Source organism: Pseudophryne corroboree (assembly GCF_028390025.1).
Source record: "Pseudophryne corroboree isolate aPseCor3 chromosome 3 unlocalized genomic scaffold, aPseCor3.hap2 SUPER_3_unloc_22, whole genome shotgun sequence".
In the NCBI taxonomy this organism is placed as follows: domain Eukaryota; kingdom Metazoa; phylum Chordata; class Amphibia; order Anura; family Myobatrachidae; genus Pseudophryne; species Pseudophryne corroboree.
This window is the reverse complement of record NW_026967511.1, coordinates 473068-488022: the sequence shown is the minus strand read 5'-3', so window position 1 is coordinate 488022 and position 14955 is coordinate 473068. Positions and strand designations below refer to the sequence as shown.

General features: G+C 49.3%; 1 protein-coding gene across 1 annotated transcript in view; it reads left to right on the top strand.

Moving 5' to 3' along the window:
• LOC134983728 (oocyte zinc finger protein XlCOF6-like) overlaps nt 1-14955 on the top strand; it is an 84402-nt gene that overhangs the window by 49096 nt on the left and 20351 nt on the right. The window contains exons 2-4 of the mRNA XM_063949375.1: nt 9630-9708; nt 9827-9928; nt 10085-10528. Of these exons, the coding sequence (XP_063805445.1) occupies nt 9675-9708; nt 9827-9928; nt 10085-10528 (580 nt within the window). The 5' untranslated portion in view covers nt 9630-9674. The remainder of the gene's footprint in view (nt 1-9629; nt 9709-9826; nt 9929-10084; nt 10529-14955) is intronic.

Below are 14955 nucleotides of genomic sequence, written 5' to 3'. Positions count from 1 at the left end.
TGTCTTGGTGGTGACTGCTGCGAATGGGACATTATACAGTAACACCATTGGAAGTGTCTGGGTGATGACTAGAGAGGTGACTGCTGGGTATGGGACATTATACAGTAACACCAGGGGACGTGTCTGGGTATTGACTGGAGAGGTGACTGCTGGGAATGGGGCATTATACAGTAACACCAGGGGGGGGGGGGTCTGTGTGATGACTGGAGAGGTGACTGCTGGGAATGGGGCATTATACAGTAACACCAGGGGGGGGGGGTCTGTGTGATGACTGGAGAGGTGACTGCTGGGAATGGGACATTATACAGTAACACCAGGGGATGTGTCTGGGTGATGACTGGAGAGGTGACTGCTGGGAATGGGACATTATACAGTAACACCAGGGGATGTGTCTGGGTGATGACTGGAGAGGTGACTGCTGGGAATGGGACATTATACAGTAACACCGGGGGACGTGTCTGGGTGATGATTGGATAGGTGACTGCTGGGAATGGGACATTATACAGTAACACCAGGGGACGTGTCTGGGTGATGACTGGAGAGGGGACTGCTGGGAATGGGACATTATACAGTAACACCAGGGGACATGTCTGGGTGATGACTGGAGAGGGGACTGCTGGGAATGGGGCATTATACAGTAACACCAGGGGATGTGTCTGGGTGATGACTGGAGAGGTGACTGCCGGGAATGGGACATTATACAGTAACACCGTGGGACGTGTCTGGGTGATGACTGGAGAGGTGACTGCTGGGAATGGGACATTATACAGTAACATAGGCGTATGTGTCTGGGTGATGACTGGAGAGGTGACTGCTGGGAATAGGACATTATATAGTAAGACCGGGTGACGTGTCTGGGTGATGACTGGAGAGGTGACTGCCGGGAATAGGACATTATACAGTAACACCGGGGGACGTGTCCGAGTCATGACTGGAGAGGTGACTGCTGGGAATGGGACATTATACAGTAACATCGGGGGAGGCGTCTGTGTGATGACTGAAGAGGTGACAGCTGGGAATGGGGTATTATACAGTAACACCAAGGGACGTGTGCGGATGATGACTGAAGAGGCGACTGCTGGGAATGGGGCATTATACTTTAACATCGGGGGACGTGTCTGGGTGATGACTGGAGAGGTGACTGCTGGGAATGGGACATTATACAGTAACATCGGGGAACGTGTCTGGGTGATGAATGGAGAGGTGACTTCTGGAAATGGGACATTATATCGTAACACCGTGGGACGTGTCCGGGTGATGACTGGAGAGGTGACTGCTGGGAATGGCGCATTATGCACTAACACCGGGGGACATGCCTTGGTGATGACTGCAGAGGTGACTGCCGGGAATGGGGCATTATACAGTAACACCAGGGGATGTGTCTGGGTGAGGACTGGAGAGGTGACTGCTGGGAATGGGGCATTATACAGTAACACCAGGGGATGTGTCCGGGTGATGACTGGAGAGGTGTCTGCTGGGAATGGGACATTATACAGTAACACCAGGGGATGTGTCCGGGTGATGACTGGAGAGGTGACTGCTGGGAGTGGGGCATTATGCAGGAACACCGGGGTGCGTGTCTGGGTGATGATTGGATAGGTGACTGCTGGGAATAGGGTATTATACAGTAACACCCGGTAATGTGTCTGGGTGATGACTGGAGAGGTGACTGATAGTAATGGGGCATTATACAGTAACACTGTGGGACGTGTCCGGGTGATGACTGGAGAGGTGACTGCTGGGAATGGGACATTATACAGTAACACCAGGGGATATGTCTGGGTGATGACTGGAGAGGTGTCTGCTGGGAATGGGACATTATACAGTAACACCGGGGGACGTGTCTGGGTGATGACTGCTGGGGATAAGGCATTATAGAGTAACACGGGGGGACGTGTCTGGGTGATGACTGGAGAGGTGACTGCTGGGAATGGGACATTATACAGTAACACCAGGGGACGTGTCTGGGTGATGACTGGAGAGGTGACTGCTGGGAATGGGGCATTATACAGTAACACCAGGGGATGTGTCTGGGTGATGACTGGAGTGGTGACTGCTGGGAATGGGGCATTATGCAGTAACACTGGGGGACGTGTCTGGGTGATGACTGGAGAGGTGACTGCTGGGAATGGGGCATTATACAGTAACACCGGGGGACGTGTCTGGGTGATGACTGGAGAGGAGACTGCTGGGAATAGTACATTATACAGTAACACTGGGGGACGTGTCTGGGTGATGACTGGAGAGGTGACTGCTGGGAATGGGACATTATATAATAACACTGGGGGACGTGTCAGGGTGATGACTGGAGAGGTGACTGCTGGGAATGGGACATTATACAGTAACACCGGGGGACGTGTCTGGGTGATGATTGGATAGGTGACTGCTGGGAATGGGACATTATACAGTAACACCAGGGGACGTGTCTGGGTGATGACTGGAGAGGCGACTGCTGGGAATGGGACATTATACGGTAACACCGGGGGATGTGTCTGGGTGGTGACTGCCGGGAATGGGACATTATACAGTAACACCATTGGAAGTGTCTGGGTGATGACTAGAGAGGTGGCTGCTGGGAATGGGACATTATACAGTAACACCGGGGGACGTGTCTGGGTGATGATTGGATAGGTGACTGCTGGGAATGGGACATTATACAGTAACACCAGGGGACGTGTCTGGGTGATGACTGGAGAGGCGACTGCTGGGAATGGGACATTATACGGTAACACCGGGGGATGTGTCTGGTTGGTGACTGCCGGGAATGGGACATTATACAGTAACATCATTGGAAGTGTCTGGGTGATGACTGGAGAGGTAACTGCTGGGAATGGGGTATTATACAGTAACACCAGGGCACGTGTCTGGGTGATGACTGGAGAGGTGACTGCTGGGAATGGGACATTATACGGTAACACCGGGGGATGTGTCTGGGTGATGACTTGAGAGGTGACTGCCGGGAATGGGGCATTATTCAGTAACACCAGGGGAAGTGTCTGGGTGATGACTGGAGAGGTGACTGCTGGGAATGGGACATTATACAGTAACACCAGGGGATGTGTCTGGGTGATGATCGGAGAGGTGACTTTTGGGAATGGGACATTACACAGTAACACCAGGGGACGTGTCTGGGTGATGATTGGAGAGGTGACTGCTGGAAATGGGGCATTATACAGTAACATCTAGTGATGTGTCTGGGTGATGACTGGAGAGGTGACTGCTGGGAATGGGACATTATACAGTAACACCAGGGCACGTGTCTGGGTGGTGACTGCTGCGAATGGGACATTATACAGTAACACCATTGGAAGTGTCTGGGTGATGACTAGAAAGGTGACTGCTGGGTATGGGACATTATACAGTAACACCGGGGGATGTGTCTGGGTGTTGACTGGAGAGGTGACTTTTGGGAATGGGGCATTATACAGTAACACCGGGAGATTTGTCTGGGTGATGACTGGAGAGGTGACTGCTGGGAATGGTGCATTATACAGTAACACCAGGGAATGTGTCTGGGTGATGACTGGAGAGGTGACTGCCCGGAATGGGACATTATACAGTAACACCAGGTAATGTGTCTGGGTGATGACTGGAGAGGTGACTGCTGGGAATGGGGCATTATACAGTAACACCCGGTAATGTGTCTGGGTGATGACTGGAGAGGCGACTGCTGGGAATGGGACATTATACAGTAACACCGGGGGAATGTGTCTGGGTGGTGACTGCTGGTAATGGGACATTATACAGTATCACCAGGGCACGTTTCTGGGTGATGACTGGAGAGGTGACTGCTGGGAATGGGACATTATACGGTAACACCAGGGGATGTGTCTGGGTGATGACTGGAGAGGTGACTGCTGGGAATGGGACATTATACAGTAACACCAGGGGATGTGTCTGGGTGATAACTGGAGAGGTGACTGCTGGGAATGGGGCATTATACAGTAACACCAGGGGATGTGTCTGGGTGATGACTGGAGAGGTGACTGCTGGGAATGGGACATTATACAGTAACACCAGGGGATGTGTCTGGGTGATGACTGGAGAGGTGACTGCTGGGAATGGGACATTATACGGTAACACCAGGGGATGTGTCTGGGTGATGACTGGAGAGGTGACTGCTGGGAATGGGACATTATACAGTAACACCGGGGTACGTGTCTGGGTGATGACTGGAGAGGTGACTGCCGGGAATGGGGCATTATACAGTAACACCAGGTAATGTGTCTGGGTGATGACTGGAGAGGCGACTGCTGGGAATGGGACATTATACAGTAACACCAGGGGATGTGTCTGGGTGATGACTGGAGAGGTGACTGCTGGGAATGGGACATTACACAGTAACACCAGGGGATGTGTCTGGGTGATGACTGGAGAGGTGACTGCTGGGAATGGGACATTATACAGTAACTCCAGGGGGATGTGTCTGGGTGATGACTGGAGAGGTGAATGCTGGGAATGGGACATTATACAGTAACACCGGGGGAATGTGTCTGGGTGATGACTGGATAGGTGACTGCTGGTAATGGGACATTATACAGTATCACCAGGGCACGTGTCTGGGTGATGACTGGAGAGTTGACTGCTGGGAATGGGGCATTTATACAGTAACACCAGGGGACGTGTCTGGGTGATGACTGGAGAGGTGTCTGCTGGGAATGGGGCATTATACAGTAACACCAGGAGATGTGTCTGGGTGATGACTGGAGAGGTGACTGCTGGGAATGGGGCATTATACAGTAACACCAGGAAAGTGTCTGGGTGATGACTGGAGAGGTGACTGCCCGGAATGGGACATTATACAGTAACACCAGGGAATGTGTCTGGGTGATGACTGGAGAGGTGACTGCTGGGTATGGGACATTATACAGTAACACCAGGGGATGTGTCTGGGTGATGATTGGAGAGGTGACTTTTGGGAATGGGACATTACACAGTAACACCAGGGGACGTGTCTGGGTGATGATTGGAGAGGTGACTGCTGGGAATGGGGCATTATACAGTAACATCTGGGGACGTGTCTGGGTGATGACTGGAGAGGTGACTACTGGGAATGGGATATTATACAGTAACACCAGGGGATGTGTCTGGGTGATGACTGGAGAGGTGACTGCTGGGAATGGGACATTATACAGTAACACCAGGGCACGTGTCTGGGTGGTGACTGCTGCGAATGGGACATTATACAGTAACACCATTGGAAGTGTCTGGGTGATGACTAGAGAGGTGACTGCTGGGTATGGGACATTATACAGTAACACCGGGGATGTGTCTGGGTGATGACTGGAGAGGTGACTGCTGGGAATGGGACATTATACAGTAACACCGGGGATGTGTCTGGGTGATGACTGGAGAGGTGACTGCTGGGAATGGGACATTATACAGTAACACCAGGGGATGTGTCTGGGTGGTGACTGCAGAGGTGACTGCTGGGAATGGGACATTATACAGTAACACCAGGGGATGTGTCTGGGTGATGACTGGAGTGGTGACTGCTGGGAATGGGGCATTATACAGTAACACCAGGGGACGTGTCTGGATGATGACTGGAGAGGTGACTGCTGGGAATGGGACATTATACAGTAACACCATTGGAAGTGTCTGGGTGATGACTTGAGAGGTGACTGCCGGGAATGGGGCATTATACAGTAACACCAGGGGAAGTGTCTGGGTGATGACTGGAGAGGTGACTGCTGGGAATGGGACATTATACAGTAACACCAGGGGATGTGTCTGGGTGATGATTGGAGAGGTGACTGCTGGGAATGGGGCATTATACAGTAACATCTGGGGACGTGTCTGGGTGATGACTGGAGAGGTGACTACTGGGAATGGGATATTATACAGTAACACCGGGGTATGTGTCTGGGTGATGACTGGAGAGGTGACTGCTGGGAATGGGACATTATACAGTAACACCGGGGGATGTGTCTAGGTGACGACTGGAGAGTTGACTGCTGGGAATGGGACATTATACAGTAACACCAGGGGATGTGTCTGTGTGATGACTGGATAGGTGACTGCTGGGAATGGGTCATTATACAGTAACACTGGGGGATGTGTCTGGGTGATGACTGGAGAGGTGACGCCTGGTAATGGGACATTATACAGTAACACCAGGGGATGTGTCTGGGTGATGACTGGAGAGGTGACTGCTGGGAATGGGGCATTATACAGTAACACCCGGGGATGTGCCTGGGTGATGACTGGAGAGGTGACTGCTGGGAATGGGACATTATACAGTAACACCAGGGGATGTGTCTGGGTGGTGATTGGAGAGGTGACTGCTGGGAATGAGACATTGTACAGTAACACCAGGGGACGTGTCTGGGTGATGACTGGAGAGGTGACTGCTGGGAATGGGACATTATACAGTAACACCAGGGGATGTGTCTGGGTGATGTCTGGAGAGGTGACTGCTGGGAATGGGACATTATACAGTAACACCAGGGGATGTGTCTGGGTGATGACTGGAGAGGTGACTGCTGGGAATGGGGCATTATACAGTAACACCGGGGTACGTGTCTGGGTGATGACTGGAGAGGTGACTGCCGGGAATGGGACATTACACAGTAACACCAGGGGATGTGTCTGGGTGATGTCTGGAGAGGTGACTGCTGGGAATGGGACATTATACAGTAACACCGGGGGAATGTGTCTGGGTGATGACTGGATAGGTGACTGCTGGTAATGGGACATTATACAGTATCACCAGGGCACGTGTCTGGGTGATGACTGGAGAGGTGACTGCTGGGAATGGGGCATTTATACAGTAACACCAGGGGACGTGTCTGGGTGATGACTGGAGAGGTGTCTGCTGGGAATGGGGCATTATACAGTAACACCAGGAGATGTGTCTGGGTGATGACTGGAGAGGTGACTGCCGGGAATGGGACATTACACAGTAACACCAGGGGATGTGTCTGGGTGATGTCTGGAGAGGTGACTGCTGGGAATGGGACATTATACAGTAACACTGGGGGAATGTGTCTGGGTGATGACTGGATAGGTGACTGCTGGTAATGGGACATTATACAGTAACACCAGGGGACGTGTCTGGGTGATGACTGGAGAGGTGTCTGCTGGGAATGGGGCATTTATACAGTAACACCAGGGGACGTGTCTGGGTGATGACTGGAGAGGTGACTGCCCGGAATGGGACATTATACAGTAACACCAGGGAATGTGTCTGGGTGATGACTGGAGAGGTGACTGCTGGGTATGGGACATTATACAGTAACACCAGGGGATGTGTCTGGGTGATGATTGGAGAGGTGACTTTTGGGAATGGGACATTACACAGTAACACCAGGGGACGTGTCTGGGTGATGATTGGAGAGGTGACTGCTGGGAATGGGGCATTATACAGTAACATCTGGGGACGTGTCTGGGTGATGACTGGAGAGGTGACTACTGGGAATGGGATATTATACAGTAACACCAGGGGATGTGTCTGGGTGATGATTGGAGAGGTGACTGCTGGGAATGGGGCATTATACAGTAACATCTGGGGACGTGTCTGGGTGATGACTGGAGAGGTGACTGCTGGGAATGGGACATTATACAGTAACACCAGGGCACGTGTCTGGGTGGTGACTGCTGCGAATGGGACGTTATACAGTAACACCATTGGAAGTGTCTGGGTGATGACTAGAGAGGTGACTGCTGGGTATGGGACATTATACAGTAACACCGGGGATGTGTCTGGGTGATGACTGGAGAGGTGACTGCTGGGAATGGGACATTATACAGTAACACCAGGGGATGTGTCTGGGTGGTGACTGCAGAGGTGACTGCTGGGAATGGGACATTATACAGTAACACCAGGGGATGTGTCTGGGTGATGACTGGAGAGGTGACTGCTGCGAATGGGGCATTATACAGTAACACCAGGGGACGTGTCTGGATGATGACTGGAGAGGTGACTGCTGGGAATGGGACATTATACAGTAACACCATTGGAAGTGTCTGGGTGATGACTTGAGAGGTGACTGCCGGGAATGGGGCATTATACAGTAACACCAGGGGAAGTGTCTGGGTGATGACTGGAGAGGTGACTGCTGGGAATGGGACATTATACAGTAACACCAGGGGATGTGTCTGGGTGATGATTGGAGAGGTGACTGCTGGGAATGGGACATTATACAGTAACACCGGGGTATGTGTCTGGGTGATGACTGGAGAGGTGACTGCTGGGAATGGGACATTATACAGTAACACCGGGGGATGTGTCTAGGTGACGACTGGAGAGTTGACTGCTGGGAATGGGACATTATACAGTAACACCAGGGTATGTGTCTGTGTGATGACTGGATAGGTGACTGCTGGGAATGGGTCATTATACAGTAACACTGGGGGATGTGTCTGGGTGATGACTGGAGAGGTGACGCCTGGTAATGGGACATTATACAGTAACACCAGGGGATGTGTCTGGGTGATGACTGGAGAGGTGACTGCTGGGAATGGGGCATTATACAGTAACACCCGGGGATGTGCCTGGGTGATGACTGGAGAGGTGACTGCTGGGAATGGGACATTATACAGTAACACCAGGGGATGTGTCTGGGTGGTGATTGGAGAGGTGACTGCTGGGAATGAGACATTGTACAGTAACACCAGGGGACGTGTCTGGGTGATGACTGGAGAGGTGACTGCTGGGAATGGGACATTATACAGTAACACCAGGGGATGTGTCTGGGTGATGTCTGGAGAGGTGACTGCTGGGAATGGAACATTATACAGTAACACCAGGGGATGTGTCTGGGTGATGACTGGAGAGGTGACTGCTGGGAATGGGACATTATATAGTAACACCGGGGGATGTGTCTGGGTGATGACTGGAGAGGTGACTGCCGGGAATGGGACATTACACAGTAACACCAGGGGAAGTGTCTGGGTGATGACTGGAGAGGTGACTGCTCGGAATGGGGCATTATACAGTAACACTAGGGGATGTGTCTGGGTGGTGACTGGAGAGGTGACTGCTGGGAATGGGGCGTTATGCAGTAACACCAGGGAATGTGTCTGGGTGATGACTGGAGAGGTGACTGCCCGGAATGGGACATTATACAGTAACACCGGGGGATGTGTCTGGGTGATGACTGGTGATTTGACTGCTGGGAATGGGACATTATACAGTAACACCGGGGGATGTGTCTGGGTGATGACTGGAGAGGTGACTGCCGGGAATGGGACATTACACAGTAACACCAGGGGAAGTGTCTGGGTGATGACTGGAGAGGTGACTGCTGGGAATGGGGCATTATACAGTAACACTAGGGGATGTGTCTGGGTGGTGACTGGAGAGGTGACTGCTGGGAATGGGGCGTTATGCAGTAACACCAGGGAATGTGTCTGGGTGATGACTGGAGAGGTGACTGCCCGGAATGGGACATTATACAGTAACACCGGGGGATGTGTCTGGGTGATGACTGGAGAGGTGACTGCTGGGAATGGGGCATTATACAGTAACACCAGGGGACGTGTCTGGGTGATGACTGGAGAGGTGGCTGCTGGGAATGGGGCATTATACAGTAACACCAGGGGATGTGTCTGGGTGATGACTGTATCACTGTGTGTGTCAGGTTCCTATAAGGTGTCAGGATGTCACTGTCTATGTCTCCATGCAGGAGGAGGAGTATATAGAGGAACACAGGGGTCTCTACAAGGACGTGATGATGGAGAATCACCGGCCCCTCACATCACTGGGTAAGAGGAGACTGTCATGTATTGTACAGGGGAGAGCAGGTATGGGGGCCCCTATATACACATATCATCTGATAATCACATATATACACTGTACTCAGTCACTGTGTGTCTCCTACAGATGGGCCCAGTAACAAAGATACCCCAGAGAGATGTCCCCGTCCTCTGTATTCCCAGGACTGTACAGAGGAGAATCATAGGATCCTACAGGAGGATCAGGTAGGTGGGATTTAGAGTCTCCTCAATATACCAAAGTGACTGTCTCTATATGATCTGTAGAGAAGCTGTGCGTCTTATACACTGATATTATACTGTTTCACCTCAGTTTAATCTAATACTATGCAAATGTCATTATATTGGGTTTGTTTTCTTTAGGTAGAACGTCTGTCTGATATTAAAACAGAAGATATAGCGGGAGAAGAAGAGACGTATGTGACTGATATAAAGGCAGAAGATATAGAGGGAGAAGAAGAGACGTATGTGACTGATATAAAGGCAGAAGATATAGAGGGAGAAGAAGAGACGTATGTGACTGATATAAAGGCAGAAGATATAGAGGGAGAAGAAGAGACGTATGTGACTGATATAAAGCCAGAAGATATAGAGGAAGAAGAAGAGACGTATGTGACTGATATAAAGCCAGAAGATATAGAAGGAGAAGAAGAGACGTATGTGACTGATATAAAGGCAGAAGATATATCTGGAGAAGAAGAGACGTATGTAGCTGATATAAAGGCAGAAAATATAGAAGGAGAAGAAGAGACGGATGTGAGGGGTGATCAGCAGTGTAAGGAGGAGGAGATCCCTACAGATATCAGCACAGGTGAGTAATAAACACTTATTACAGAAGTCACATATTCTCATTGCGCAGTCACTACAGCAATCTCTTATTCTACACCCTCCTCCACCAATAGCCCTTTTCTCAGTTGAGTATATATATAACACAAGGTTATCCATGAAAAACATCACATGAAGAGAGTTATTACACACATCACTATAATGTTATTAATAGTAGTAAGCAGATGTTTATTATTAGGGATATATATATATAGATAGATATCATTTTTTATTAGCAGGGGCGCACACGTAATGGTGTAACACAAAACGTGTAGAAAAATGTTGATACACAGTTTCTCCCAAAAATAGGAATTGCAACTATTTGACGCTCCTCATTTCGTATAGCAGCTTTTTAATCAATGATCTCATCAAATAACAAAATAGGTAGTGGAGAGGAACATAGCGCCCACAAGTGGCTATTAATGGTTTTATTACTGAGAGTGTACACCTGGATTGACCAATGAGCAGGGCAGCACACTGGGATTGACCGATGAGTAGAGAGGCACAGCCGAACCCCGGGATTGACAAGCAGGGCAGGACACTGGGATTGACCGATGAGCAGTGAGGCACAGCCGAACACCAGGATTGACCGAAGAGCAGGGCAGAACAGCGGGATTGACCGATGAGCAGAGAAACACAGCCGAACACTGGGATTGACCGATAAGCAGAGATGTAAAGCAGGACAGCTACCTGGGAACACCGGGATGGACCGTTGACGACAGCGGTGCATCTACTAATGGTAGTTGTTGGAGCCAGGCGGTGCTATGGATGGAGTTGGCACTGGAGTCCAGAATAACTAGGAGCAGGATTGCAGACTGTATGAACAACAAAGCACTGGCCAGTGCTGGGAGACTGGCTTTATACCCCTGGCTGGATGGTGATTGGCCATGGCATTCAGCTGACGGCAGAGTGGCTCTGGATTGGATCCAGGCTTGTCAGCTGACCTGGACTGTCATGGCTGCTCCCAGTGCTGGCCTTGGTGGGAAACCAGCATTTTGGGACCACATGAAGGCAGTAATGGCCGCAGAGTCAGCTGAGACTGTATCTTGTGACACTGGAGTCAGAAAAGCATGTAGTATAATGACAACATGGACAATCCTCAATGATTGCTGTGTAGGCACAGCATGGAGAGACTTGCTGAATTCAGTATTCACACAGAAGGTTAATCAGCACAGGGGCAGCTCGTTAGCAGCTCAGGGAACTCATGGTACTAGTGAACTGTTTAGCCCAGTGAGCAGAAAACACGCAGGATCCAGGACATATATATATATATATGAAACAAAGGTTAGGGTATTAAAGCAACCTTAGGTGTCTCGATTTCTATCAAATTCTGACAGATAAAAAGTATAACATGAATTTATTTAGACAGAGGTAGCAAATAAAAGTATATTACATAAAATTGCTAAAATAGCACAGAATAAATGAATCACACTTAGGGGTAAATTTACTAAGGTGGGAGATTTTTAGAACCGGTGATGTTGCCCATAGCAACCAATCAGATTATATCTATTATCTGCTAGAAGCAGCTAGAAAAATGGTAAGAAGAATCTGATTGGTTGCCATGGGCAACATCACCGGTTCTAAAAATCTCCCACCTTAGTAAATTTACCCCTTAGAATGGATAATCCTGCACAAACAATCAATAAAAGGTGACACTTAAAGTTAATTAAAAGTCAATTAAATTGTAATAGCAAAAAAGGCAGAAAGATAAAAAGAAAGTGATTAAAAAAATAAAAAAGAGAGAAAAACAAATACTTTGTATTTAAAATAAAGGAAGATGCTTATCTTTATATAGAGAGGTGCAGTCTGGGAAGGACCAACGCGTTTCGTCAGATAGACTTCATCAAGGGTGTATTGGTGTGAGAGGAATCCTTACTTATACCCAGATGAATTAGTAAGATAATTATGACATCACTTCCTGTTTGTCAGGTGTGGTTTAGCAATGAACATGAAAATGTTAATTTGGAAAGTGGCAGAGTGATATAAATGTCAGGGCAGCACAATATATAAGTAGACAAAGTTATATTGTAAAAATAAAATAATTTTCTTCTTTCCGCCTTTTTTGTTATTACAATTTAATTGACTTTAACTTCAAGTGTGACACCAGATCTGGGGCTGGATCCGGCATTTGTACTGTTGGAGCAGCCTCTGATGCGTTTGGAACCCATTGGTAGTTGCTGGGCACCCTAAATGCCTGCGGCCCCGATTTATCATGATCAACTTTTGGCCACTGTTCTTCCGCTGAGATTCTTGGTGTCCATGCGCCTTCCACTGTAGATGGATACTACTCACTGTCTACAAGGGATCACCAACTAATGCCACCACCCCATCTAGGCTATGACCATGTTCTCAGCCAAAAACAATGGCTCCCTTTTGCTAAGTCATGTACACGTCTCATGGGTCCACCTGAAAAAGAAACAATATCTCAACAAATTCACATTGTATCAACATCTCCTCAGATCTTCACAATGATCATCCAATAGTTTGTGTCACCATCTACACGCATGTTTATTTATTTCAATATATAAATATATATATACATATACACACACTCACACATTATCAAAAGATATACTCTGCTTTTAGTCAGTTGGATCCAGCATCTGATGCAGATAAAAGTCCTGGGAATCTTCTCCCTGTTCTCCAAGACCTGGATAATCAAAGAAATGTACGGCCAGTATATTGCTATCTCCAGCTAGGGCAGCACGGATGGTGTGACGGTTAGCATTACTGCCTCACAGTACTGAGATCATGGGTTCAGTTCCCACCATGGCCCTAACTGTGTGGAGTTTGCATATTCTCCCCGTACTTGCATGGGTTTCCTCCCACAATCTAAAAGCTATACTGGTAGGGTAACAATCCTTAGTGTGTAAGCATGTGTGTATGGCAGGCTAGATGGGACAAGTGCCGTCACAGTCTATGTATTTATGTTTCCAATGCATGATCCTCCACGCCCTTTTTATCCCCTAGGCGTGGTACCGGTGCCTCCTCATTGTCTTATACATAGAATACCGGCATTCATCTCCTACTTTATTCAGCGGCAGGGGGTAGCACTGTCCCAATAATAAGAGTTATAACGCTGATATAAACTTACACTAATATCACTGTTTCCCCCATTACCATGTTTCTAGTACGGGATTTGACTTAATAACTTATTCTAAGGTGAAGCGGGGGATGGTAACGGAAATAGAATAAATGGGATGCAGTTGGCATCCTGAGGTTCAAGATACCGGCGGTCAGATCACCGCCACTGGAATCCCGAATACCGACAATTAGAAACCTGAACATAAGTATGCCAGGTTATGCTGCTGGATGGGAGGATAAGGGTTAGGATTGCGGGTAGGGAGGGTTAGTGGAAGGGGCAGGGTTATGTGGCTGGATGGGAGGATTAGGGTTAGGCTGTGGGAAGGGATGGAAAGGGTAAGGGTTAGGCTGCTGGACAAGATGATTAGGGTTAGGCAGAGGGTTGGAAGGGTTAGTGGAAGGGGTAGGGTTAGGCTGTTGGTAGGGCTAGGCTGCTGGATGGAAGGATAAGGGTTAGGCTGTGGGTAGGGAGGGGAAGGGTAGGGTTAGGCTGCTGGACGGGAGGATTAGGGTTAGGCTGTGGGTAGGGAGGGGAAGGGTAGGGTTAGGCTGCTGGACGGGAGGATTAGGGTTAGGCTATGGGTAGGGAGGCTTAGTGGAAAGGGTATGGTTAGGCTGCTGGATGGAAGGATAAGGGTTAGCCTATGGGTAGGGGGTGGAAGGGGTAGGGTTAGGCTGCTGGACCGGTGGATTAGGGTTAGGCTGCTGGATGGAAGGATAAGGTTTAGGCTGCGGGTAGCGAGGGTTAATGGAAAGGTTAGGGTTAGGCTGCTGGACGGGAGGATTAGGGTCAGGTTGCGGGTAGGAAGGGTTAGGCTGCTGGACAGAAGGATTAGGGTTAGGCTGTGGGTAGGGAGGGTTAGGGTTAGGCTGCTGGACGGGAGGATTAGGGTTAGGCTGTGGGTAGGGAGGGTTAGTGGAAAGGGTAGGGTTAGGCTGCTGGACGAGAGGATAAGGGTTAGGATTGCTGGTAGGGAGGGTTAGTGGAAAGGGTAGGGTTAGGCTGCTGGACGGGAGGATAAGGGTTAGGCTGTGGGTAGGGAGGGTTAGTGGAAAGGGTAGGGTTAGGCTGCTGGACGGAAGGATAAGGGTTTGGCTGTGGGTAGGGAGGGGAAAGGGCAGGGTTAGTTTACCTGCTGCAAAGTGTCAGGATTCTGACCATCGGGATGCAGCTGTCTGTATTATGACTGTCCGGATCCCGTACCCATCCTGAATAAACATACCGTATTGCAGTATCACACACTTGCTCTGATGATAATAATATAACCCTCCAAGCGCTGGGACTAAAGCCGAGAACTCAGTCCTCTTACTATAAATCGCTTAGTCCAC